General features: G+C 46.1%; 1 protein-coding gene across 1 annotated transcript in view; it reads left to right on the plus strand.

Moving 5' to 3' along the window:
• LOC144762623 (VIP peptides-like) overlaps positions 1-27341 on the plus strand; it is a 165690-nt gene that overhangs the window by 40459 nt on the left and 97890 nt on the right. The window contains exon 3 of the mRNA XM_078647849.1: positions 4780-4911. Coding sequence (XP_078503975.1) covers positions 4780-4911 — 132 coding nt within the window. The remainder of the gene's footprint in view (positions 1-4779; positions 4912-27341) is intronic.

The raw sequence follows: 27341 nt of genomic DNA on the forward strand, positions 1-27341 counted from the left end.
TAAAACTGATATCAATTCCTCCATTTGTTTTAAGAAATCCAAATTGTCACATGAAAAATTGTGATTGGTCGTTGGTGTACAGAGATTTTCACGCCCCTCTGCCCCCTTATTACCAACTGGATCAGTTGTAATGTCCGTGGACACCCCCGACCCATGCGCGGGGTTCTTGTTCTTAGCCTGCTTTGAAATCTGTTGACTGGCTTTAGGAGCGCTGCACGCTTTCCATTTCAGAGACTGGTCTCTCCCTTTAGGGACTTTTTTTGCCCTTAACTGCTGTGTGCATATAGTTAGCGAGGAGGTAGACGTGGTCGAGCTGCGTGAATTACCCAACTGTGTGGATTGTGAGGAACCCAGCTGTGGGATGGATACAGTACTTGGGGGAGGGTTGGGGACTCGGTGCCGCCCTATCGGTGGACCCCAGGACAGGAGCGGGAATTGGAATGGAATGTAGTGGATCTAGGGAGAGCCTCCGCACAGTAAGCTCGATCTCGTGGTTTAACACAGATTCGGCCCTTAGAAGGAAGGCATCTAGAGTCCCCACTACCCCTACCCCGGTTACCCCTTGCGTGTGTTTTTGTTCATAACTGGGGATATATGCTAGACTGTAAAAATGGTATGGGAAGGCCTCATAAGAGACCCACAGACTAGAGGCAATAATCTGCAGATGAAATACACTTTCCAACACTGGTTAATCAAAATATAAAGGAGTCCATGGAGTTAGAGGGCTAGCCCAGCCCAGCCTCTGCCGGGCTCTGACGGGTGCAGACGGGCCCACCGTTGGCCCGGGCACGCCCGCGCTCGTCCTGCACTGCGGTAGACCTGAACGGGCTTTGAGCGCCTCTTGGCGCGAAGCATGGCGTCAGCGGCCACGAGGGATGCCAGAAAGGGTAGTTTCTGGTCCCCCCGGCATCGGTCCAAACAATGGCAGCCCTCGGTGCGCGAACCTGCTCCTCCAGGGGCAGCAACAGCAGCAATAGTCAAAGTAGGCAAGTGAAAGGTGGACTCCCGCGCTGCGGGAGCCCTAAACGGGCTTTGAGCGCCTCCTGGCGCGAAGCGCGGCGTCAACGGCCGCGAGGGATGCCGGGAAGGATAGTTTCTGGTCCCCCCGGCGTCGGTCTAAACAATGGCGGCCCTCGGCGTTCGGTGCGCGAACCTGGTCCTCCAGGGGCAGCAACAGCAGCAATTGTCAAAGTAGGCAAGTGAAAGGTGGACTCCATTGGCTAAGTCTAATTCAAAGGAGCTTTTTAATACTATTAAGAAATTGTCTCCCCAACTGCTCCCAGGAGCCATAGTGATTCTGTATTCTGCAATGAAATTGCCGATTTCTTCAAGCATAAAGTTGAAGTTATATTCTCTTCCTTCTCTGAAGCAAATACAATGATACAGCCAAGCTCCGATATGGGCAGGCCAGGCAGTAGTTATTCTCTACTGGTACTTGATCAATTTTCCTCATTGGGGGTATCAGAGACAATCAAGGTCTTTACCTCGATTCGCTCAGGAGCCCCCAGTGATCCGTGGCCTGCCTGGGTCATTAAACAAATACCTGAAGTGATAGGAATGGTCCGACCCCCTTGTTAAATGCTGTTTTTGTATCTGGCCTATTCCCTAAAATCTGGAAGCAAGCTTCTGTCCTTCCTCTTCTGAAAAAGCAGAATTTAGACCCGAAAGACCCTAACAACTATAGGCCTATATCGCGGCTCCCTTTTCCTGCTAAGATCTTAGAGAAGGTGATGAACATCCAACTCAGTGCATTTCTCCATCGCAACAGCTCTCTGGACCCCTCACAATATGGGTTCAGGGCTGATCCTAGCACTGAGCTGGCTCTGTTGAAATCCACTGAGGAAACCAGAGAGGCCTTGGACGGAGGAGGTAGTGCTGTTCTGAATTTATTGGACTTGTCCGCGGCTTTTGACACGGTCCATCATAAGTTATTGATGAACCGGTTGTCTATGATTGGTGAGGAAGGCCTAGCATGGAAACTCCTACAGTCATTTCTAGCTGACAGATCCCAAACTGTGAATCTGGATGGCTATTCATCTAAACCATTCATACTCCCCTGCGGGGTGCCACAGGGCTCTTCTCTTAGCCCAACGCTTTTCAACGTATATGTGGCACCTCTAGCGGAAGTTATTAGATCTTTCGGCTTCCAGCTCACCTCCTATGCTGACGATACACAAAATGTTTTGTCACTGACTAAAGGAGGTGAAAAAGAGACTGGGGTTCGTTTCCAAGAGTGTATGAGTGCCATATCCAGTTGGAGTGTCCTCCAACTGTTTAAAGCTTAACTCTAATAAGACTGAAGTCCTAAAATTCAGGAATAATCATTTGGTGTGGACACCGGAATGGTGGCCAGAAGATCTGGGCCTTTGCCCTATACCTGCTGAGAAGGGTAAAAACTTGGGGGTATTAGTGGATAACAAACTCACCATGGGGGATCAAGTAAGCCTGGTAACCCCAGCCTGCTTTATGATCCTTAGAATCATAAGGAAAATTAGGTTCTTCCTGACCGAGAGCAATCTCAAAACAGTGGTCATGGCCCTTATAACATCATGTTTGGACTATTGTAATAGCCTATATTTGAACATACAAAAACAACACATGAATAGGCTCCAACTAGTCCAAAACGCAGCTGCCAGACTGCTGTCTGGAACACCTATTAAGGGTGAGCTTAAGAAGCTACATTGGCTCCCAATGAAACAAAGAACTCGCTTTAAGGCTCTCTCTATAGTCTTTAAAGCTATTAACGGAATCGGCCCGGAGTTCCTTAGGCAAAAGTGTCACTGGTACGACCCTGGGAGAACGTTACGATCTACCAGTGCTAAACAAGTGCAAGTCTCCATGCCAAAAAGAGTAAACTGGGGAGACAGGAGTTTTACTCACTGTGCCTCGAGAGCTTGGACCGAGCTTCCTTTTTGCCTCAAAACTGCCCCTAATCTTCTCACGTTCCGGAATAGCCTGAAAACATGTTTTTTTTCACGGTAGCATTCTTTTAGTTTCCTAGGAAGACCAGTGCTTAGCGCCAGGACACCCAAGGGTAATTGTGCGCTCTACAAATGCAATTGACATAACATAGCATAACAGAGGCATTACACACTTAAAAACAGGTCAAGTGAGCTACAAAAGTAGATTTGTGGGGAGAGCATTTATTGGTCTAATCTCAAGATGGTACTTATTCCCCTCAAAAATAGAAAAGGACTTTGCTACAAGTCATTTACATTTGCCATCCCCTCCGCCGCCTTCACCGACTTCACCTTTACCAATACTGCCCAGCTTAGATCCACTTCACATAACACCACAGGCATCTCCTCACACACAGCCTGATTTAGAAGATGGGGATGATGATGATGATGATGATGATAACAATGCTCATCTGCCTACAGACACATGGAATGATTACAATATTGATCCACCCATGGATAATGTTCCAGACCTATACCCTACAAAACCCTCACTTCCAGATGGTAACATATCTTATCTGGAGCAATTTTCCAGGCAGCAGCACATCACTGGGTTACACTGAACTTGGAGGCCTTAGATGAAGATTTTTTATTTGAAGCACTCGGGTCTTCACATAGAGTTAGTCAAAGTCTACTTATGTTGAAAGGCATTATGAGACATACAGAGGACATCTTAAAAGATCGGTTTGTGCACGAATATTATTGCTCAAGGCTGATGAAAAATATAAACCATCACCCTCTGATCCGGTTTTTATTGAATGAAAGCTCCCCCTTTATTCCCTGGTAGTATCCAAGGCTCATAAAAGAGCAAACTTTGTTGATGTTCCTCCCCAGATAAAGAATCAAAACGTATTGACGCCTCTGGTAAAAGAGTAGCTGCACCAGCCGCTAATCACTGGAGCATTGCCAACACACGAGGCCTCTTAGCTAGATATCACAGGGTCCACTGGGATGAAATGGAACATCTACTTCAGTACATCCCATATGAACATAAGTAAAAGGCACAAGAGCTAGTTCATGAAGGAAATCTCATCTCTAATTGTTCTATTAGATGTGCTCTTGATGCTGCTGACAGTGCAGCAAGAGAAATCAATACCAGCATTCTCTTACATAGGCATGGCTGGCTTAGAATTTCAGGATATAAACCAGAGGTAATTACTTCAACGCACCGTGAAGATAGCAAATATCTGAAGTAGTATGACCCATTGCCCCACCCAGTATGCTGTAAGGGGCGGAAGAAAAACGTGAATGACACAACTGATCAATGGTTGAAGAGGGCTGGCTGAAAGTATAAGTATATTTTATTTAAAATGTCATTAAAATGAAAAGGTCTTGGAAAAGCCAGACCTGTAAAACACTCTGGGACACAAAGGCATTAGACACTTAAACAACAGGTCAAGTAAGCTACTAAAATAGATCCGTGGGAGGGCATTTGATGACCTGATCTCAGGAAGGTACTTAGAAGGAGATAATACAAAGGTGAGCTTTCCTATTACAGGAATGAAAGTGGCAAGTTTCAAGTTTTTTGTGAATTCATGCTGTCTTTGACTGTCCGCCTGGTGTTGAATTCAGGTAACAAATTCTTGAATATATAGTTACAGATATTTGATGAATTGTTACATCTCAATTGAGTATAAAATCTGTAGTTTTTCATAGAGCAATGTATGTAAATTACTAGCAAAATCACATTTAGTTTCTTCAGCTGCTCCACAAAATAATTGCCAAGTGCTTAATTTCACTCATCGCTACATATCTCACGAGGCACAGGTAATGCCAAATTATAAATGAATGTATATTTTCTCATATGTTCTCTCCAAAATAGCATCAATGCCGGGGAAGACCAGACGCCAGCCAAACGCCATTCTGACTCTGTGTTCACTGACAATTATAGCCGCCTTCTGTCGCATGGTACTCTAAAGAAGATTTTCGATTCTGTGCTTACAGAACAACAAAGGTAATTGATCATTATAACAATGAAACATATTGTTTTTAATGAAATAGTTATTTAACAAAGTTACCATGTTTATTTTGATTGCATACTACATTTTCGTTCACTGGAAGTCCATGAAATGTATTTGTTTATGCATTTTATTTTTATTTAATTGTTCTTGTTTTCAACAGAACACACAAGGTTTTATTTAATTGTTCTTGTTTTCAACATAACACACAAGTGCCTTGAACAGGGGTGGCTCCTTCATTTGAGCAGCAGAGTGTCACCTCCACATGCTCCTGAGCTGAAAAATAAAACACAATAAAGTTTATTTACTACCGCTTTATTTTTCATCAACTAATCCTACACTAAGGGGCCTAATATCATGGCGTACGGGCTGGAGTCCGTCCGCCATCGTGGTGGTGACTGGGACTGTTTGCAATACCTGCGGCGGTCCCGCACAACAGATTAGGATTCAACCGCCACTATGACGGTCGAATCTTGCATTTCGACACTGCGGCGAGTGCGGCTGACAGCAACATCTGCTGCGATAATAAAATAGCATGTTGTGCATTTCGCTGCACAACGTGGGAGGCACCACATGGTGCCTGCCACTTGGTGCAGTGAAATGTAGGGGGGTACCATGGGTACCACCGCAGTGCACCCACACCACCCCCAGACACAAGGGGGGCCTGCAATGGGCCCCCAAAACCAATCTCCACCAGCCGTTCAATGGCAGTTGAACTGCCACAGAAAGGTTGGCTCTAAAACGCATTGTAATTTGGTGAATGGTGCCTGCTAGGCATCGCCCCCATTTTACGGATGCAGATCATCAAATGCCTGTGGCGGTTCCATGGCAGATGGTCTTTGCATCTGCCTCGGTCCGAAAGCCATTCTCTCCACCATTGTAATGTGTGGGGGGAAAATCGCAGTCGGATGGCGAAAGGACCGCCACCGCAAGGCTGGCGGTGACAGTCCTTCCGCAATCGTAATCGGCCCCCAAGTGGCAGCAGCAGGGATCTGTGCGCTTTAAAAAGCACATGTCTCCTTGGCAGGCCATCTTGGGATGGCCAGCCTGACAAATGCATTTAAAATTTCTCAAGCCTAGCTGTCTTGGACAACTGGGTTATAGAAAGTGCAGGCCTCCAGTGCTCATAGACGCTCTGGGAGAGTCTGCTCTGTCCAATCCTGGCGCTTCTTTCATGCTGCGAAAGCAGCATATGTGACAAAAACATACGAAAATCACTGTTTTCACTGTGTTTCCGTCATGCTATTTTCCATTACCGGTATTAAACTTGTAGTTTCCCAGTTATGGTGTAGTACTAGCTCGTAATGTCAGTAATACTGGCCCTTTATTGCCAAGCATTACTACAGGCCATTTGTAATGAGGAACTTAGTGACCACACAAAAACTGGGAAGGTTCATCAGTCTCTGTCATGCAAAGCAAGGGACTTGCTACAGACTATTTTCTGCTGAGCATAACAAAATGAATGGACTGGTATCAATACAGTTTTCCTATAAAAATTTGAGGGCTTTTGATAGTTTTAGGTGGTGATTTCATTAAAGAAAACAAGCACAAAGAAAAGATTTTCATCAAGTCATCAGCATTTCACAGTTTTCATCTTTTTGATACATCTGTACATAAACTCATGTTTGAATTATATCTACTCTTAACCCCTTCACTGCTGGGGCTATTCCCCTGCTGTGCTGGGTGGTGGGGGTGGTTGCAAAAACAACAAGTGATGGACTGAATGTGGATCAATGTCACACACTCCCCCAGTCAAAAGATCTGGGCCCAAATCCATCGTTTTTTTGCACTCCACACCACCCTGGGTTAGACAATGGCGATATGCAAATCAGCTCTGACCCTGTTGCCCCATGGGAACAGTCCAGTCCGAACTACAAAAGCCATGTCCTTCCCAGAACGGAATCAAGCATCCGAGGACCGGACCGGTTTCGAGGTAACACCTCTCTTCAGCCCGGCTAGCTTGACTCCAAGTGGTGTGGAGTGCCTGGGACCCACGTCTGGGCATCCCCAGCGCACTAAGGGCGGCAATTGCAAAAACAACAAGTGATGGACTGAATGTGGATCAATGTCACACACTCCCCCAGTCAAAAGATCTGGGCCCAAATCCATCGTTTTTTTGCACTCCACACCACCCTGGGTTAGACAATGGCGATATGCAAATCAGCTCTGACCCTGTTGCCCCATGGGAACAGTCCAGTCCGAACTACAAAAGCCATGTCCTTCCCAGAACGGAATCAAGCATCCGAGGACCGGACCGGTTTCGAGGTAACACCTCTCTTCAGCCCGGCTAGCTTGACTCCAAGTGGTCATGCAAAGCAAGGGACTTGCTACAGACTATTTTCTGCTGAGCATAACAAAATGAATGGACTGGTATCAATACAGTTTTCCTATAAAAATTTGAGGGCTTTTGATAGTTTTAGGTGGTGATTTCATTAAAGAAAACAAGCACAAAGAAAAGATTTTCATCAAGTCATCAGCATTTCACAGTTTTCATCTTTTTGATACATCTGTACATAAACTCATGTTTGAATTATATCTACTCTTAACCCCTTCACTGCTGGGGCTATTCCCCTGCTGTGCTGGGTGGTGGGGGTGGGGCGTGCGCAGCGCCCCTCTGCTCATGACGAGGTCAGCTCGTGAGAAGCTGTGTGTTAAACCTGTCAGCCTGAGGGTGGTCTTCCCCCAAGCCTTTTGCCTCACTACCTCCATTTTTTGCTGCATTTCTTGTTGTTGGCCTGAGGACTCTGCGCACTGTACCACTGCAAAGCAGTGATAAAATGCTTGTGGCCCTTCCCTAAAATATGAGTACATTGGCTTATACCCCAATTGGCATACTGAATGTACTTGTAGCCTCTTTTAGAGTGGTGTACCATATACGTATGGCCTGTAAATGAATTGCTACGCATGGGCCTGCAGCAGTAATCGTGCCATCCACTTAAGTAGCACTCTAAAACATGTCCCGGGTCTGCCACCGCAGCCTGATTCAGTTTTTAACTATTATTTTGAGTTGGCAATTAAAATCCCTTGCTAAGGATTAAATTCCCCTTTTATTACATATATGGCATTCATAAGGCAGGACTCAGGTAGCACTTTGGGCAGGGTGCTGTGTAATTAAAATGTTGGACATGTACTTTTAAGTTTTACATGTCCTATTAGTGAAAAGGTCCTGGGTTAATTTTGTTACTACTGTAAGGCCTACCCCTCCCATAGGATTACATTGGCAAGTCATTAATTCATTTACTATTCTAGTATTTCCAATTGAGAGCTGGTAGCTATTTCAAGTTTGGTGTCTTTTGGATTGTTTTGAAGAGCCCTTTTTTAATGTTAAAGTCGGATTCTTGATCGCGATTTTGAAAATGGAACTTTTTGAAACGTTCTATTTTTCTGCCCTTCACCATTTTACACCTATAGCCTGCCCTGGATCACATGACTAAGTATAACTGACAGTTAGGTCCTATGAATTATTTCCAGACAGTCACAAAGTAGAGGGATTAGGTGTGCCTCAATGGGCCATCTGCTGGCAGGACGGGGGCAAGCGGCGGCCCTCAACTTCCTTGACCTCTCTGTAGCCTTCGACACCGTCTCCCACCACACACTCACTGCTAGACTCCACAATGACTGCATTCATGGACCTGCTCTAGACTGGATCTGCTCACTCCTCACCGGTTGAACCCTTAGAATAAGACTTCCATCACTCTCCAAACCCACAGATATCCGCTGCAGAGCACCCCAAGGATCATCGCTCAGCTCCACGCTCTTCAACATCTCCACGGCCCCCTCACCATCATCGTCAGAAAGCATGGACTCAGCAAAGTATCATACGCCAATGACACCCAACTCATCCTCTCCCTCACCAAGATACCCCACACCAGACGACGGTTCCAGGAAGCAATGAAAGACGTTGCATCCTGGGTGAGCAGCAGCTGCCTGAAACTCAACTCTGAGAAAACAGAAGTCCTCATCCTCTGATCCACCCCCTCTGCATGGGAGAACACCTGGTGGCCCACCGCACTCGGGAAACCCTCCACACCCCGGACCATATCCCCAACCCCGGCCTCATACTAGACTCCTCCCTCACCATGACCCAACAGATAATCCCATCTCTTCCAGGTGCTTCAACACCCTCCGCATCCTCCAAAACACCGTACATTGTTCCCCTGAATCTAGAAAGGCCATCACCATGTAGTCATGACTAGCAGACTGGACTGCAGAAATGCCTTCTACTCAGGAATCAACACATCCCTACTCTATGAACTCCAGACCCTCCAAAAGAGCGTGCCAGACTTGTCCTCGGCATCCCATGACAAGACCTTATCACCCAGCACCTATGAGACCTCCATTGGCTCCCCATCGAAAAGAGAGTGACCTTCATGCTGCTCACCCACGCCTACAAATCCCTCCACAACACTGGACCTCAATACCTAAACGAAAGAGACTACTGTGCACCCGAGAGAAGCCTGCGCTCTGCCAACCTCACCCTGGCTGAAACCCCACCCATCTGCAGAGCCAGATTGGGAGGAAGAGCCTACTTCGACATCGCGACCTAGACCTAGAACAAACTCCCTCTCAGCATCAGACAATCTGCCACTCTGCAAGCATTCAGGAAGATCCTCAAGAGTTGGCTCTTTGGATGATATGGAGCTGCACAAACTCCCCCTTATCCACCTGCACCTTGAGACCCACACTGGTGAGTAGCACACTTCACAAATACCTAATTGATTGATTGAAGCTGAGAGCACAGTCCCACCTAAAACTCTTAACCTGTGCCAAATCTGCATTTTCACTGCAGCCATCTTGGAGCCCAGACATGGGAGTCAGGAAATTTCATGCACGTTAAAGCCACTGTCTAGAAGTTTCTCCCCTATACCAGAACCACGGTACCAGGGTATACAAGTAGGACCTCAGACGCCAACTCTTCAGTATTCTTCTTGACCTCTGGTACTCTGCCAGAAATAAGGACCACTGTGCAGATGGAAGGACTGCTACGCTGCTGGACTCCTGCTCTACAAGACAGCTGACTTGGTGGATTGCTTTCCTATTTGTTTTGGTGCTCTGCTTCATTCTGCCTGGGGACAAGGACTTGATCTTCAACTGTCCAAGGAACACCAGAGTGACTCACAAGGGCTAATTTGCTGGCCTCCTGTTCTGGGCCAAAAACACACAAAAGTCTTCTTCCATCTTGAACCCTCCCTTGTACCCAGCCTGAGTGAGTCCTGACTCTTCAAGTGGTACCACACCACTCCTGGTCCCTTGGAAGTGGTGCTAAAGGTGCCCAGATAGCCAAAATCCAAATGGGGACATTTGTGCTTAATTAGCTCTGAGAAGTGAGAACCAGGATGATACTGGGGCCATTCTATTCACCTAACCTCCAGATAACAAGTCAACTCTAGAGATACTTTATTTTGGCCTCACAAGACCATAAAATCACCGATAAAACATTTAAAAATTCAGTACAATTCATCAGTATAAAAGTTTTTTTACACACATTAAAATATGAGAGAAATAAAATGTTAAACAGAGTATTAAATATCCTGATAAGCGCTAAGTATCTCAAGCATATAGTGCAAAATCATGTGATTAAAAAACAGATTAGAATATGATGTCCCGAGTCATAGTAAAGGCATAGAGTGGGTGATTTAAACTTGTCTTTCTTTAAAACTGCACAGCGTGCACACCACATTGAGAACAGGTAACGGGAAACTGAATATACAATTGGCATACCAGTATCATATTTTAGGACCCTTTAAGCCTGTGAGCAATGGGAAGGTCCAACGTTCCTACAAAGCTGTTGTAACCAAAGATTCCTTATTGCCTTGTAGGTTAGACAGAAAAACAGCACATGCACTTCAGTCTCCATACAGTGTTTACATGAGGGGCAATCTTTCGTAGAACTACCCCCCACTTATAAGTAACAGCACATAAAGGAAGTACACCATACCTAAACTGCAAGTGGAGTTTTTTTAGCAAGAGAAGGCTGTATGTCATCTATGCTATATTCTAAGGTGTATTGCAGTTTAACTTCTAAAAAGGATGTAAGTGTGCCTGTCCTGGGTCCCCTCAGTAATAAATTGAGATGGTGATCCTCAAATATTTTATGAATGCCTTTGTAGATGTTGACAAAGATCCTTGTTCCGGGCTATCCCATAGATCACCCATTCCAATGGATAAGAAGGAATTCTTGATATAGTTGAGCCAAGGTATTTTGCTTGCTCCACTGTGGTTTGCTGCCTCCCTCAATTCCTTCTTATACATCGATAATTCTGGAGTGCTTCGTAGGTGGCACCAGTAAAGCAAGGGTCTAAGGGCAACCTCCAGTGCCATTGGGCTGACTCCCAGATCCATTTGGAGCGGAGTTAATGGGGTACTATTAAAAAGTCCCAACAGTTGTCTAAGAAAAGAATGTTCAATCTTGGCAAGTTGCTCAGATTGCCTGTGGCCCCATAGTTCTGCTCCATATAGGGCAGCCCCTCTGGTTTGAGCCATATATATTTCCATCACCGGCCCCAGCATCTTGTGTGCACACTTCGTCTGCTGTTTCGCAAGGCCCCCTGATGTTTGCGCCAGCTTAAGACAAGCCTTCTTAATTTGATCACCCCACTCCATTTTCTCATTGAGGGATAATCCAAAATATTCACATACAGGGAATTTTTTACCAAAATTCCCCGGCTAATTGTGGGTTGGGTCGTTTTGTGTGACCTGCATTGAACACCATGTATTTTGTTATCTGGGAATTGATTTCCAGACCCCTGTTTTTGCAAAATAAGTAAAAGATGTCCAAAACACTTTGGATACCCATTGGTGATCTTGACAGCAGGAGGGTATCATCTGCAAACATCAAGGCAGGCACCTTGTGGCCCACTAGCTTTGGAACATCTATGTCCCCTCCTGCTGTCAAGGCTCCCACTAGGCCATTGATCCTCCAGAAGTGCATTGACAGTCAGTTGGCTTTGTGGCTACTCCCGCTCAGTTTTTTCTCCAGAGAAGCAAATTCATTTCAACTGTCCTTTGCCAAAGGGGTTATATGACCTCATAGAACCATCTTTAGCAATAGGGGGGCATGGCTACGGCACAAGATGGAATGGCTGGCTCTTGAGGGGGCTCCATATGCTAGGCTAATTTATTCGGCAAATACCACCAATCCAGGACCCCGGCGCTGATAAAAACCTTACGAAGCATCTGGGAACTGCCTCAGACACAATTGGAGCCGATTTGGTGTAAATCTACCTTCAGGAGCTCATTGAACTCAATAATGACGCTGTAAGTCAGCCGGTGAGAAAATGGCGGCCGACCGCGAATGCAGAGGGAGAGAGGAGGTCTGAAGTGCTGGACGGGCACAGCGTGAGACTCTAGTCTGCCGGACTGCGGATTCCTCGACTGGCTGGCAAAGCTTGAACTGCAGACTACATCCCTCAATGCACCCTGACGGCGGAGCTGAGGTTCATCTGGAGCCGCGGGGCTGACTTGTGGAGGAGCCTGTCAGCTGAGGTGCTGCAAGTGCCTTACGGAAGACGGGACGAAGAGGCGATACTGTTTGGTGATTCACCCCTCTGGGAGCCCAGCGAGAGCGCAGTGAGTGGAGCGGGAGCTTCTCGCTGTGTCGGGTGCGGGCGGGCTTGCATGGCTGTGCCTGGGCAACCTTGTGTACTCATCTAAGTGGGGTCCGGGTGCTCCGGAATGGGCTGGCTGGGCTGGGCGTGGTGTGGGGGCTGCACCTGCTGCTTGTTCCGCAGGGTGATTGGCCTGTCTGTGCGCCTGCTGGTGTGGAGATACTGACGGTTTGATCTAGTGCACAACCTAGCATGCTTCGATGGACTGGGGTGCCTGGACCACTGCTGGTGCCTCTGGCCTGTGGAATAGGCTAGTGCTGAGCTCTGTAAGCTTGCTGCAGAACCAATGTGATACTGGGGTCTGTCTCTGTGGCTGTACAGTTTGGAGAAGTGCTTGTTTTGGTGCGCCATGAAGCAGACCCCATCGATGTGCAACGCTGAAAATAGGAGAGCGTGACGACCAGTCATAGGAGAGCTGAGTGCGGCCCAGTGGAGCACAGAATATGGATGCCTAGAGTGGTGGTGGTAGGGATTGCTGAAATTGCTTGTTGACTGTGTGGCTGCTGCTGGAGGGACTACTGTAAATATGCGAAACAGAGGGAGAAGGAGGATTGAAGAGACTAGGTCGTCCTCCAAAAAGACTTAGTACATAAGTGGGGATCCCACGTGTAGAATCCTGGGACCTAGCTCAAGTGTAGGTGACTGACCTACTTAATCAGTGTCACCTTCATGAAAGAAAAATTTCTTTCTAGTGTCCCCTCACTCACCGGGGTTGCCCCACGGTGACATGCTTCATCATCGGGGCCATCCCAGTTCTCTATGAAAAGGGGCGTGCTACGACTCACGAACTACGCAGGAGCACTTAAGGGTGAAAGACTATGTGTGGTGCAGAAAAATAGTGGTGGAGTGGGTGTGGGTGAGTTAAAAATACCGTGCTTAGTGGGCCTCCCTGCATATGCCACTCCTATGTCCCTGTATTTGGGAGCAGTGAATATTTAAAATAATACACTTAATAATCAGAGCATGCGTTCATATTAGAAATACATACGTTTGTCTTAAATAGATGGTGCTGAAAAATAAAGCATATCGTTAGTACCATACAAACCTTCCATAATGGAAGGGACACATAGTGTATTCTCATGCCGCTCACATTAAATATTCACTGCTCCCAAATACAGGGACATAGGAGTGGCATATGCTGGGCTGGTCCCTGCATGGTCCCGAAGAAATGCTAGGGGTAGCATGAAGCATGTTGACCTAAATCGCTCACTGAATCAACCACATTAAAGGTTGATCTACAGTGACACTAACCCCACTTTTAACATACCTACCTAGGAGCTAAATAAATTGGAGAGGCCCACTAAGCACGGTATTTTTAACTCACCCACACCCACTCCACCACTATTTCTCTGCACCACACATTGTCTTTCACCCTTAAGTGCTCCTGCATAGTTCGTGAGTCGTAGCACGCCCCTTTTCGTAGAGAACTGGGATGGCCCCAATGATGAAGCATGTCACCGTGGGGCAACCCCGGTGAGTGAGGGGACACTAGAAATAAATTTTTCTTTCTTGAAGGTTACACTGATTAAGTAGGTCAGTCACCTACACTTGAGCTAGGTCCCAGGGGACTACTGTAAGGCCTGCCAACACATCAACCCCTGGCGGACTGCCTGATATCCTGAACATGGTGCGTGAGGTCATTAGAGAACCATTGTGGGGTCTCCGAAGGGCAATGTGTTTGTGTATGGATTAGACGCTGTTAGTGGAGATCCATGTCTTCACAGTCTGGGCGTGAAGAGGGCATTGAGTGCCTGGAATGAAGTACATCACTGGTACACCCTGTCATTATGGGAAAGCCTGAACCCAAACAGCCGAAACTCCCATTTGAAAGTAAACGTAACACGCATGCAACGGAGACCATAGGGGACCAGACCGCGACACAGAGCACGTCGGACACTGCAGAGAGCCCCGAGGATGACACGAGAACTATCCTGCTGAAATTGCGCTCAGGTCTGAAAACCATAGACAGTAAGATTGATGCACTCATGTCTAGTTTAGACGTGGTAAAACAGAAGGTGTATACGCACGTACACAGACTTGACGTCCTGGGAAACAGGCTATCGGACACGCATCACTCGCATGCGGAATCGTGAACACAGATACAGCAAATGGAAAAAGTGCTGGAGGTCATAAAAGCTAAAAACGAGGATTTGGAAGCGAGCTCCAGACGGAACAACATTATTATTATTGGAATGTCAGAATCCACCACTTTATCTAAAATGGAGCTGTTCATTGATAGTCTATTGCGCGGACTCTTTGCTCCTTTACTGTCTGCGGTAATGATTGTAGAGAGAACGCATTGATCTCTAGGTCCTCGGCCTAAACCAGATGCACTGCCACGTCCGATTATTGCACGCCTGCTAAATCATGTGGACAGAGATGCTATACTGAGGGAAGCCAGAGCCAAGAGTCCTATAAATCATAAGGGTAACAACTTGTCATACTTCCCGGACTACACCCCGGCTGTGCAGGTGGCTCGCAGAGAGTTTGGACTGTCCCATATGCTATGTTTTATCCTGTAACAACTTGTCATTCTTCCCGGACTACACCCCGGCTGTGCAGGTGGCTCGCAGAGAGTTTGTACTGTCCCATATGCTATGTTTTATCCTGCTAAATTGAAAATAACGCACAATGGTCAAGCGCATTTCTTTACAGATTCTAAGTCAGCCTTGAAATTCACAAAACATATCTGCAAAAATAAACCTTGTCAGGGTGACTCTGGAAGCCCATCGGCATTACCAGACCCAGAGGATTCGGATCATTAATAGCAGTTTCTATATTTTTGTGGACATGTATGGAACTGTGATGGAGTGATATGTCATAGTTGATACAGGCTCGGTTCGGAGTCTGAGGCAGGAGCAATACATTTTCTGAATGATGTTATGTTGTTATTGAATGTTAGGCAGACCGGATGTCGATTTTGATCATGGTTTATGGTGCAAAGGTGTGCCACACACCTATAGCCTGCCAACCTCACCACATGGTGGGTGTTTGCTGCCGTTCCTTCCCCCCAAGCGGGTGTTCCCCTATTATATAGTTTCTATGGAAGATTAGGTGAATGGCGGGGGGAGACGGACTCGACCTAATTGGGAGGTTGGAGTGGGTGGGTGGGGGTGGAGGAGGGGAGGATATGGGGATGTGTTGTTTTTTGGTTTGTTTATTGCAAATGTGTTATCTAGACTGGGAGATGGAGAACATTGTGGATTAGAAATGTATAGCATCACTGCTGCAATCCTATTCTCGCCCAAATTGACTGCTAGGTTGTTTGGGGATGTTGGTATGGTCAATGGGTGAGCGATACAGACTATTGATTTGGAATGTAAGAGGGTTAAATTCCCCAAAGAAAATATGTCAGGTGTTTGCTTACTTATCTCGCCATGACATTAATCTTGCTCTTCTGCAGGAAACGCATTTAACCAGATACATGGAAGGAAGCATTGCCATCAAATGGGCCGGATATAGGCTTGCCTCCTCATATTCATCATATGCCAAGGGTGTGCTGAATCTAATCAGGCGAGGCATTGTAAAAACCTCACTCTGGACATACACAGGTGGGGGAGCTGTGCAATTGTGCAGGGGAAACTAGGTGGCTCCTTAGTGTCAATAGTAAGCATCTATGGACCTATTGCAGATGACCCAGAGTGTTTTTTAAGAATGTATACCAAGCTGAGAGAATGGCCGGAAGCAGCCATTTTGTGTGGGGGGTCTTAATGCCTATCTGGACCTTGATATGGATAAATAAAATCCACTGTCAAATCATACTCCCAAGGTGGCTCACAGTGTACGAAGTGCTATGTTGGTATTTGGATTGCTAGACGTTTGGAGTGCATAATGCCTCAGGGAAAGAAGGTACTCATGCTACACCGCTACACAATAGCTGTTGAAGAACCGGGCCTTATGGGCCTGGCGGCGCAGGGTACGCCTTAAATCTCCGAGTTCACCTGCCTTGTCGGACAGAGACACGAGACACTCTGTTCGTCGTAGAAAATCAGGTTTATTAGCTGCAGCTAAGCACAGTTGTCCCAGAAGTACAAAGTAGGTTCTTAGGAGACTGCCACTTCAATTCCGTGGCGCACAATCTTTTATAGCACACATATTTACAACGTATACTCCCAGTACATACAAGGCTAGCCAATAGAAAAAGTTGGAAAACAAGCTATCAAATGTCCCAAATACGCCCTTCTTTCAGACCCCGTGTGTCAACCCTCCCCATAAGTTAATCAGTACTAGTGCCTGTAATCTAATTTGCAGGTGGCAGGACATATTTGTGTGCCTCAAAGGATAGTTGTGTAACAAGAGAATACCAGAGAAGAATAGCGAAGGCCAGTTGGATAAGATAGAATAAGGAAAGAATAGAGAAAGCCAAATAGTCAGTCGAGACAGGGATCAATCAGTCCAGACATAGATTAGTGGACTCAGCCAGACCCTGACATCGGATTCGTAAGCAAGGGCAGGAGGTTACTTCTTAACAGAAGAGACACGTAGCAGCTGGAAACGGCAAAAACACTCCGGTCGCCGTGCTGCCTGAGTGAAGGCAATACAAAATGGCAACAGGGCACAAAATGGCGGCTGAATACGGAACAAAGTCGAAAATCAAAGAACCTCAGACCCTCCTTTTGCCATTATTCAGGCAAAACACAAAAGACTCAAGTTAGTCTGAGTCAATGTCAATGGCCATGAGGTCGTCGAGCTGTTGCTGCAACATCATTTTAATGTGCTCTGTTCTCTGTGACACAGGTCTTGGGACGCACATAGTGGTACAAAGACCGCAAATGGCAGGGCCACACTGTACACAAAGGCAGCAAGAAAAATTATGGCCAAAACCATTCCAAGGAAGGTTAATACCTTCCATCCCCAGGTGGACAGAAGTCCCCAAAACCATCCCATCATAGACCAATCTCCTGCATCCTGCTGAATCAACTCGGAAATTACGTGCAATTTAGAGATGGCTTGGTATACTGTAGGGGCATTATCAGGAATATAAATGCAGCAACTAGACCTGATCAACTTGCAGACTCCTCCGCGACCTGCAAGAACAATATCTAGAACTATCCGGTTCTCTAAAGTCATAAGGCGGTCCGCCTGAAGTTTGGCTGTTAGATTACTAAAGGCTCCAGAGGTCACGTTTATGGTAGCCTCAACAACACAAACTAATTGTCTAATGTTTCTGCTATTGGACATCGGGCCCCCGAAAGGAAGGAACCCTTTGAGAAAGTCCCCTCCCTCTTGTCCTGGTGTGTCTTTAATATCGATAACCCCTCTGCCATATTTATTTCTATGATAACCTGAAGGAGCAGTGTATGTCGGAGGGAGAAGAAGAGCCACATAACATGTTCCTGAAAAATTGGTGGGGAGCCATGTGTAGGCTCTATCATGGCAGACAAAGTATGTACCCTGAGATGGTACTAATGGTGAGGAAATCTGGGATGAATAGATGTATGTTCGAGAACAAACACTCTTTTCCTGTTGGTTTTTGGTATTCTGACCATTTATCTGTAAACACAAATTTCCTCGATGAGGTATGGTCCAAATTGGTGGTGATCTTCCTTGTCTAGCCTTATCTGTGAGGCTAGTAACGTAACGAGCCACGTTCCAACCATCATACGCTCGTTTCTCATCAACGGGAATCTTACCACTTTCGGCAACTCTAGCGATAGCCACTATTCCCTTTATTACAGAACTATGACTAAAATTTGCTTTCCCACCATATGGACCACCGAGAGGATGTCGAAGTTGATTCTGGTATGCATTGGGAAACATGGCCAAACAAGCCCAAGCGGAGCCTTCATAAGAAAACGGAAGGAATAAATATGGCATCCCTTTCTCTGTGTTATGAGGCATGAGTCCACAAACCCAACAGTCAGTAGTATTGACTGCCAGTTGATGCTGATGCAACAGCTGGATAAATGAATTGTTAAAGTATTCTGTTCTCCTAATCTGTTCATTTTCTGGGAGTGTATAAAACTGGTGTGGAAAAACAGTAGTGGACAAAGGCAAAGAAACAGAAGTAGGAGCGGGTGTTTGCCGCATAGTGTGAACGACCCAACCCACACAAGCCAATAAAATACATGAACATATTAAAATGCACAAGGTTACGCCACATGGACTAGACAACAAGTTTCTATATTTACTATTCATTTTTTGCTTTTTATCATTCTTTTCAAATTCAATATCCATTCTCTAAGGCGTTGCTCACTGTAATCTTCCTAGATCACTTAGTTGTGGTTATTAGCCGTCCTATGACACTGCAAGTCCTGCAGACCTACTGTCACAACTCAGGTCACAGCCTAAGACTCCTACCGTGACCCTGCAACTTGATGGATGGTAAAAAAGAATGTCTCCTAAAAGTGTAACTAAAAAAAAAAGGAAAAGAAAAAGTTCAATTGTTCTTAATCAGTCGAGGTCTTAGGTTGTACCGAGTCTTGTCAGGTACCGTTTGCTCCCGAAACAAAGTCTCTGGGTTTGTTGTGTTCAGTCGCAGATGTGATGGTACAGCTTCTTGCAACACGTCGTCGTCTTCTTTTTCAGAACTCATCCGATCCAGACGTGCACTACTGGAAGGTACCAACCGAGGGACCCTTTCGCCCTCACTATCACTTATTTCCTTGCGGACCCACTGGTCAAATGGCAAAGGCAAAGGTACCCTTTTGCAGTGCACGCCATGGATCCAGTTCTTCTTTCCAATGAATTTCACTGCTGTACGTGTCACCAGAAGGACGTGTTGAGGTGGTCCCCACCGAAGTTCCAGATTCTTCTTTCGCTGAAAATTCTTCAGACAGACCCAGTCTCTGGGTTGGATGGAGTGCCCTGGGTCTGCGGGGGCCTCCTGCAAAGCGTTTTGAACCTGCTGATGAAGAACACGCAATTTAACGGTGAGGTCATGTAAGTAGTCAATCAACATAGGATACGGAATATCAGAGTACTTCTTAGGTCGTGGGACTCCCCAAACGTTAGCTGGGTGCCCAAAAACAATCTTGTTTGGGCTGAGTCCCAAACGAGAGTGTACAGTTGTTCTCGTAGATAAGAGTGCCAAAGGTAAAGCATCGGGCCAAGCAAGACCCGTGCTGGCCTGAATCTTTGCCAATTTGAGCTTTAGAGTGCCATTATAGCACTCTACCAAGCCTGCTGACTGAGGGTGGTTTGCCGCATGGAATTTTTGCCTAATACCAAGGCCTGCACACACCTTCTGCATAATTTGGCCTAAAAATTCACTTCCATTGTCACTCCAGACAATTCACAGCAAACCAAACCTCGGGAAGAATTCCTTCAAGAGGACTTTGGCAGTAGACAAAGCAGTATTATCCTTTAGGGGGTAGGCCTCTATCCATCTGGAAAAGGCACACACCACCACCAGAACATACTTTAAGTTATTGCAACGTTCCATATGAATGTAATCAATTTGCAATACCTCAAAAGGATACGTAGGGGGAGCAAAATGACCTGCCGGAGTTGGGGTTCCCTTTCCTGGATTATGCATCAAACAAACGATACAATGTTTCACCACATTTTCCTCACATTTAGGGATCCCCTCATTCTTCCATACTGGAGCCAGAAGTTTTCATATCCCTTTCGCACTGATGTGGGCTGGACCATGCGCCATGGTAACTACAGGCAATACATAGGCGTCTGGTAACAGCCCACGCTGGTGTTCTGACAATTCCATCCAACACCAACATCCAACATTCGCTTACTTTCTCTCCACTTACTCAATTCCTTCTCTGTAGCCTCTTCTTGAATCATTTTCACACTTTCTATTGTGTCCTCACACATTCCTTTTTCCCTGACCCATCTTGCAGGGCCTGCAACATACATGCGACTTGTAGCATCTCTCGCTGTTTCTTTCGCTACCTCATCTGCAAAAGCATTCCCGCGACCCACATCATCAGGGATCCTTTTATGTGCACTACACTTCACAATTGCTATCTGGGTCGTCAAAACAAGTGATTCCAAAAGATCATTCACTAACTGACCATGCTGTATTTTAGTACAATGTCAAGGAAAGAATCCTCTTTCTCTCCAAAGGCGGCCAAAACTATGGGCCACCCCAAATGCGTATTGGCTGTCGGTGAACACATTCACTCTCTTCCCTCTCTTCCCTTCAGCCAAAACACAAGCTCTGGTCAAGGCTATTAATTCAGCTGCTTGGGCTGAATTCTGCCTAATGTGTGCTGTCTCTACAACTGTATGCAAAGTGGTAACAGCATAGGCTGCAGTCGTTTCACCATTAGGGAGCTTAAAACAAGACCCATCCACCCATAGGATCCCATCCGGGTCAAGAGTGGTGTATCTCTTAAATCTATTCTGCCTTTCGTTTCCTCCTCCGTACGGAGAAAAGAATCATGTTGTTCTTGGGTGTCTTTCTCTTCTGGAATAGGTAACAATGTTGCTGGATTCAAAGTATTACATCGCTTGATGTGTATTTGACTAGCCAAAAGCGTCAGCTCATACCCAGACAAGCGGGCACTCGTAAGATGCTGTGTTTTCGTTCTGTTCAAAAGAGTATCCACTGCATGTGGTACAATAACAAGAACGGTGCTATCCAGTACCAATCCAGCAGATTGACGAATGGAGATCGCTGCCGCTGCTGTAGGCAAAAAACAAATAGGCACATGGCCGCTGTTTGTCTCCAAATTGTTGTGCAAGAACTGACAACGCACAACCCTCTCTTTCATGAACATAGAGTGTGAAAGGTTTACTGTAATCCGGAGTACCTAACACAGGGGCAAACACAAGGCAGTACGTAAATCAGAGAAGCCCTTCTGACATTCGTCAGTCCAAGGAAGAGGTTGGGGTGTGTCTTTCAAAGTAAGTGCCAGCAAAGGTTTAGCCACCAAAGAAAAATTTGGAATCCACTGCCTACAATAAGAGGTAATGCCCAAAAAGGCACGCACCTCCCTTTGTGTGGATGGTACAGACATTTGTGCGATTGCTTGAATATGTTCTGGGGTCAATCGCCTTCCCTCCTTCGACAAGAGATAACCTAAATAGGTAACCTCTTGGCGACAATATTGCAGTTTAGAGGGTGACACCTTGTGATGTAAATCAGACAAATAACGCAACAACGAAACAGTCACATCCTTACAGACATCCTCTGAATCAGCAGCGATCAACAAATCATCCACATATTGAATAAGGGTAGCACCTGGGGGCATAGTGAAAACATCAAGCTGAGATTTTAAAGCCTGACTATAAATGGAGGGACTCTCACAATAACCTTGGAGTGCATGTTTAAATCGGAAACTTCGGTCCCCGAGAGAGAAGCCAAAAAGATTTCCACTCTCCTTAGCGATAGGAATGCTGAAGAAAGCATTCTTGAGATCAATAACTGAAAACCAGGCAGCCGAAGCAGGTATCATTGTGAGCAAGGCAGTGATAACTGGGATGACAGGAAACTGGGGCACAACAATCTTGTTAACCTCCCGAAGATCGATTACAAATCGATAGACAGAAGGCTGAGAGGAATCATTACATTTAAGAACAGGTAGAACAGGACTATTGCAAACATTTCCTCTAGTTTCCTCAACCACACCCTTCTGAACCAAATCATAGATAATAGCCAACAGAGCTCTTTCCCCGTCATTAGAAATGTTATACTGAGGAATACGTGGTAATTAGGCTTAACAGTAACCACATAGGGTGGAATTTGAAGCAAACCAACATCATTCGGACCAGCAGCCCAAAGCGTAGCAGGAAGGGAATGCAATTCAGGTGGGAATTGGTCCTTGGACAAATACATAGGAGAAACCAATTTCTCACCTAAAGTAAGATGTACACCAGAGGGAGAACAGTACAATGTTGCATGAAGACGTTTTAATAAATCCAAACCATCGTTAAAATGAGCGGGGCCTCCAATTCATAAGGACCAATTGAGATAGGCAAAGGGCAAGAAACCGGGTTACGAACTGGGGCGCCAGAGAATCCTACAGAAACATTTGTGAAGCCAGACAAAGGTGCCCCAGGGAGTTTGGAGTGAATAATAGAACGTCGCATTGCACCAGTATCCAAAAGAAATGGCTCTGATACACCCAATGCAACAACTTCAACATAAGCCCCATTCTGATCCACTGGAACTGATACAACTCCCTTGCTTTGTCCATGGCTGTGCTAACTAGAGTGGAAATCCTGATTCTCACTTTCAATACAATAGTCGTCATTGTAGTATTGTGCAGACTGAGTATTCTGCTGGTCAAAATAATTCATAGAATTCTGAGGGAGAAAGGAACGCTGTCCCTGAGACAACGCACCTCGCCCCCTACCCCTGGGTGCTGACTGGAAACCACAACGGCCTCGCGGCCCTGGAAATCCACTATTACGCTACAATAAAACCGGACAGCTATTCTTAAAATGACCTTCCTCTTTACAATAAGCACATTGATTAGGACCGAGCAAAGGTCGCGGAACAAAAGGCTCAGGTTTCTGTAATAACCTCTGAAACTGGGGAGGCTGTTGAAGTTGGCGCTGAGCAGAACGAGGGGATAAGCCTGTTGTAAAAGAACCTTCATTTTTAATTCTTTAGTCTTTTTCTCGAGCTTATCCTTTTCCTCCTTATCCCTAGTCTCGTAATACTGAGCAGTGGCTAATATCTGAGCAGATGAAGAAACAGCCCACGAACTTTCAGAATCTTTCAATTAATGCGACAATTCTGGAAGTAAGTTAAATACAAATTTATCCACAAATAATCGCTGTCCACCCTCAGTACTCATATCTTGACCACTGTGGTCGATGAACGTCTCCTCGAAACAGGTAAAGAAATCGGAAACACTCTCATCTTTCTTATATTTACATGCAGCCAACTTATCCCAATTAACACGTAAGGCAGGCATCATGGTTTTCATTAAAGTGCTTATCCTACCGGGCAAGTCTGTAATCAAAGCATCGGGTTTAGCACCACCTATTTGTGCTGCATCCACGGCAACTATAGCAGCCCAATCACCACCTAAAGCTTGGTTGTGGTCTCTCCTACGAATCCGAGCCCATAATGCTTGTGGGACTACATTTCCCATCAACATATCAATATTGGCCAAATTCATGACGCACGCAGCAACGGTCTGGGACAGCTCTTTATATTTTCCAGCAGGATTTTTACGAGGATCCGGTAAAGACTGTTTAAGCGGCAAAACTTCAGATCGTTTCCTGGGGACATGTACCCATATACGCTGGAAATGAGCAGGAACGCCCGCAACAGCGCCTGCCTGTGGAACTACATCTCTCCATATTGGAGGAACTTCTCTCATAGGATAATGTTTTACTTTTTGTCTAACTGCAGGATCAGGTTCAAGAAAAGTCTGAGAAGAAAATAAATACCTGAAAGTGACAAGTGTCCTTACAGCGTTTTCGACCTCAGAACCCACTATAAGTCCTTTATCAAATGTAGCCTGTACATCTAACAGACCCTCGGGAGCTGAACCCTAATCCATATCCTCCCATCCTTTGACAAGAGTGTCACACATAACATTGAAAACATATCTCTGTCTGGGCCCATCCCACTGGTGAAAAGTGCTCATGATATCTGGCACACTATACTGTATACCACTCATGATCCATTTGTGAGCTAGATTGTTCAATACAATTCGCTCGTCGGGACCTGGGAGTTGACTACGGGATTGCCTTTGAGAAAGAGCAGGAGTCAGGTTAAAACACCCAAAGAGGGGGGAGAAAGGGCCAGAAACAGAATCGACCAATCGTTTACAAGTTGTGGGAGAATCAGACAGTAGAACGGGTGACAAAGCAATAGGAGGGGTGACAGTTACAAGAGGAACCGGGTGTAAAGGAGACTGAGGGACAGGAGTCCGAGGAACGAGAGTCGGTGGCAAAGGAGGCGGGGGTGGCAATACTGGAAGAGGCAATTGTGGAAGAGCCGGGATAAATGGTGGAACGACAGGCGGCTGGACAGGTGGTAACAATGGGGGTGCATTAGCACCTTGTACATAGGGCGGAGGCAATCTCAACAAATGGGACATTAAGGGATCTTCGTCAAGATCCCTACTCTGTGGGGAAGTAGGCAACACAGGGTAACATTTATCGATTGCCATACAATGCTGTCTGTCAGAGACTTCAATCACCTGTTCAATCTCATTATCTTTAAACTGTTGGGTAGCCTGTATGATCGTCATACCTTTCTCATTCTTATCTCTTTTCGCTTGCTTAATTTCTCTTTGTTTGGCTTCCTTACGCCAAAGGCGGAAAGAATCAAACAAACCGGCTGGGCTTTTCTTTTGAACAAAATTGCTTCCAGATTATCTAATATATCAGACTCAAAGCTACCATTCTGTGGCCACTGCAGAACACCATCTTTCTTCGTGTATCGGATCCATACGTCGTTAAAGACAATGGGGCCAACAGCATGTTTTGAATAAAGCTCATACGTGGGAGTTCCAACCGGAGGAATGGGACAAGAATCCTCCACCCGGGAATCCCTAGAACAATCGAGACAACAAAACTTCCTAAATTTACTAAGACCAGGCATTTTTAAATCACTGGTCTATTTACAAACTCAAGGGGTTTAGAGCTAATCACACAGCACAAACGTACGTACCCCTTGGCTTCAGCTATTGCAATAGTCGAATAACAAACCCAAAGAAAAACAAAAACAAAGAAGTGGGCGCTACCCACGAATACTTAACTAAATGTTTTCTCACGCCAACAGAGGTCCGCCCAACGTCTCGCAATACCACTCGTCACCAAAGGGGCCAAGGCAGGGCGGAAGTCAGGGCAGCAGTCATCATCAGCAGTCAGAAAGGAGTAGCCGTACTGCAAAAGACCTTCGGTCCACTTCGACATACAGGGGTCGCTTGACGTGGTTCGCGAATCCTCAGGAATTTTCTTGTGAGGCACCTCACGACCCTCGGGCTGATCCGCTACCGCGGATCCCGCCCCACATTGGGTGCCAGTTGAAGAACGAGGCCTTATGGGCATGGCGGCGCAGGGCACGCCTTAAATCTCCGAGTTCACCTGCCTTGTCGGACAGAGACACGAGACACTCTGTTCGGCGTAGAAAATCAGGTTTATTAGCAGCAGCTAAGCACAGTTGTCCCAGAAGTACAAAGTAGGTTCTTAGAAGACTGCCACTTCAATTCCGTGGCGCACAATCTTTTATAGCACACATATTTACAATGTATACTCCCAATACATACAAGGCTAGCCAATAGAAAAAGTTGGAAAACAAGCTATCAAATGTCCCTAATACGCTCTTCTTTCAGACCCGTGTGTCAACCCTTCCCATAAGTTAATCAGTAGTAGTGCCTGTAATCTAATTTGCAGGTGGCAGGACATATTTGTGTGCCTCAAAGGATTGTCGTGTAACAAGAGAATACAAGAGAAGAATAGCGAAGGCCAGTTGGATAAGATAGAATAAGGAAAGAATAGAGAAAGCCAAATAGTCAGTCGAGACAGGGATCAATCAGTCCAGACATGGATTAGTGGACTCGGCCAGACCCTGACATCGGTTTCGTAAGCAAGGGCAGGAGGTTACTTTTTAACAGAAGAGACACGTAGCAGCTGGAAACGGCAAAAACACTCCGGTCGCCGTGCTGCCTGAGTGAAGGCAATACAAAATGGCGACAGGGCACAAAATGGCGGCTGAATACGGAACGAAGTCGAAAATCAAAGAACCTCACTGGTCCAGGATGAATTTCTGGCTGCTGGGTTGGGATGTGGCTGAATGGGTTACTGGGGCAATTAACTTACCGCGCACGTTATCAGATCATTATCCTGTACAACTAGATATCAAAATCCCGACAGCAATACATCATCCTTTCACGTGGCGGCTGCGGTCGGAGGTCCTATCAGACCCAGTATATGAGGCCACTGTGCGTGATGCGATAGAGCAATATTTTGAACTCAATAAAGGATCCGTTGATAGCGCCACCACCTTATGGGAGGCATTTAAAGTGACGATCCGGGGAGTGTGCATTGGTATCACTGCTGGCATATTGAAGGATCTCAGAGCTGAGCTTGCTAAAATTGAAACATCGCTTCAAGACCTAGAACGCAGCTACACGGCTGCTCCATCGGCCAATGCCCTTTCCCGCATACATGAGCTCATATTGGAATCTGATACCCTGGCTGAAACTGAGATACGGTATATCGTGCATACACATGGCACGTAGGTAAAGAAAATCAGAGACCGCGTGGATCAACCTCACATTGACAAGATCACAGACTCTCACGGGTCAGACCATTATCACCCACTATATATCACTGAGCAATTTTGTCACTTCTATGTTCATCTCTATACTTCTAGGGGGGGTCTACAACAACTGAGATGGAGAGCTATTTGGAGGATGTGGCGTGCGTCCGGTTGTCGGATGCCCACTGGGAACACCTGAGCCAGCCCATTGTGCAGAGGATATTAAAGCCGCAATTATGGCTCTACCTAATGCCAAGGCATCGGGGCCTGATGGACTCTTAGTTGAATTTTATAAAACATTTTCCGACCTGGTTACCCCATACCTACTGGAGGTATATGCTGAAACACATGATTCTGGGGTGCTGCCGCCCTCGCTACGACAAGAGCTGATTATAACATTGCTCAAAAAAGATAAACCTCCGAATAGGTGCGACTCCTACAGACCGCTCTCACTGATCAGTATAGATGTGAAGATTCTTGCAAAAAAATTTGCCGTTAAATGACAACCTTTAATGCCATGCCTGGTACTGCCGGTCCAGTCGGGTTTTATTCCTGACCGATCTACATCGCACAATCTGCGGACTATTTTCACAATGCTCCATGTATTGGAGCCAAGTCTATCGGCTGCAGCAGTAATGTTGGATGCCGCTAAGGCCTTTGACTTGGTCAAGTGGAAATATATGTTCTTCGT

Source organism: Lissotriton helveticus, chromosome 6 (assembly GCF_964261635.1).
Source record: "Lissotriton helveticus chromosome 6, aLisHel1.1, whole genome shotgun sequence".
Classification (NCBI taxonomy): domain Eukaryota; kingdom Metazoa; phylum Chordata; class Amphibia; order Caudata; family Salamandridae; genus Lissotriton; species Lissotriton helveticus.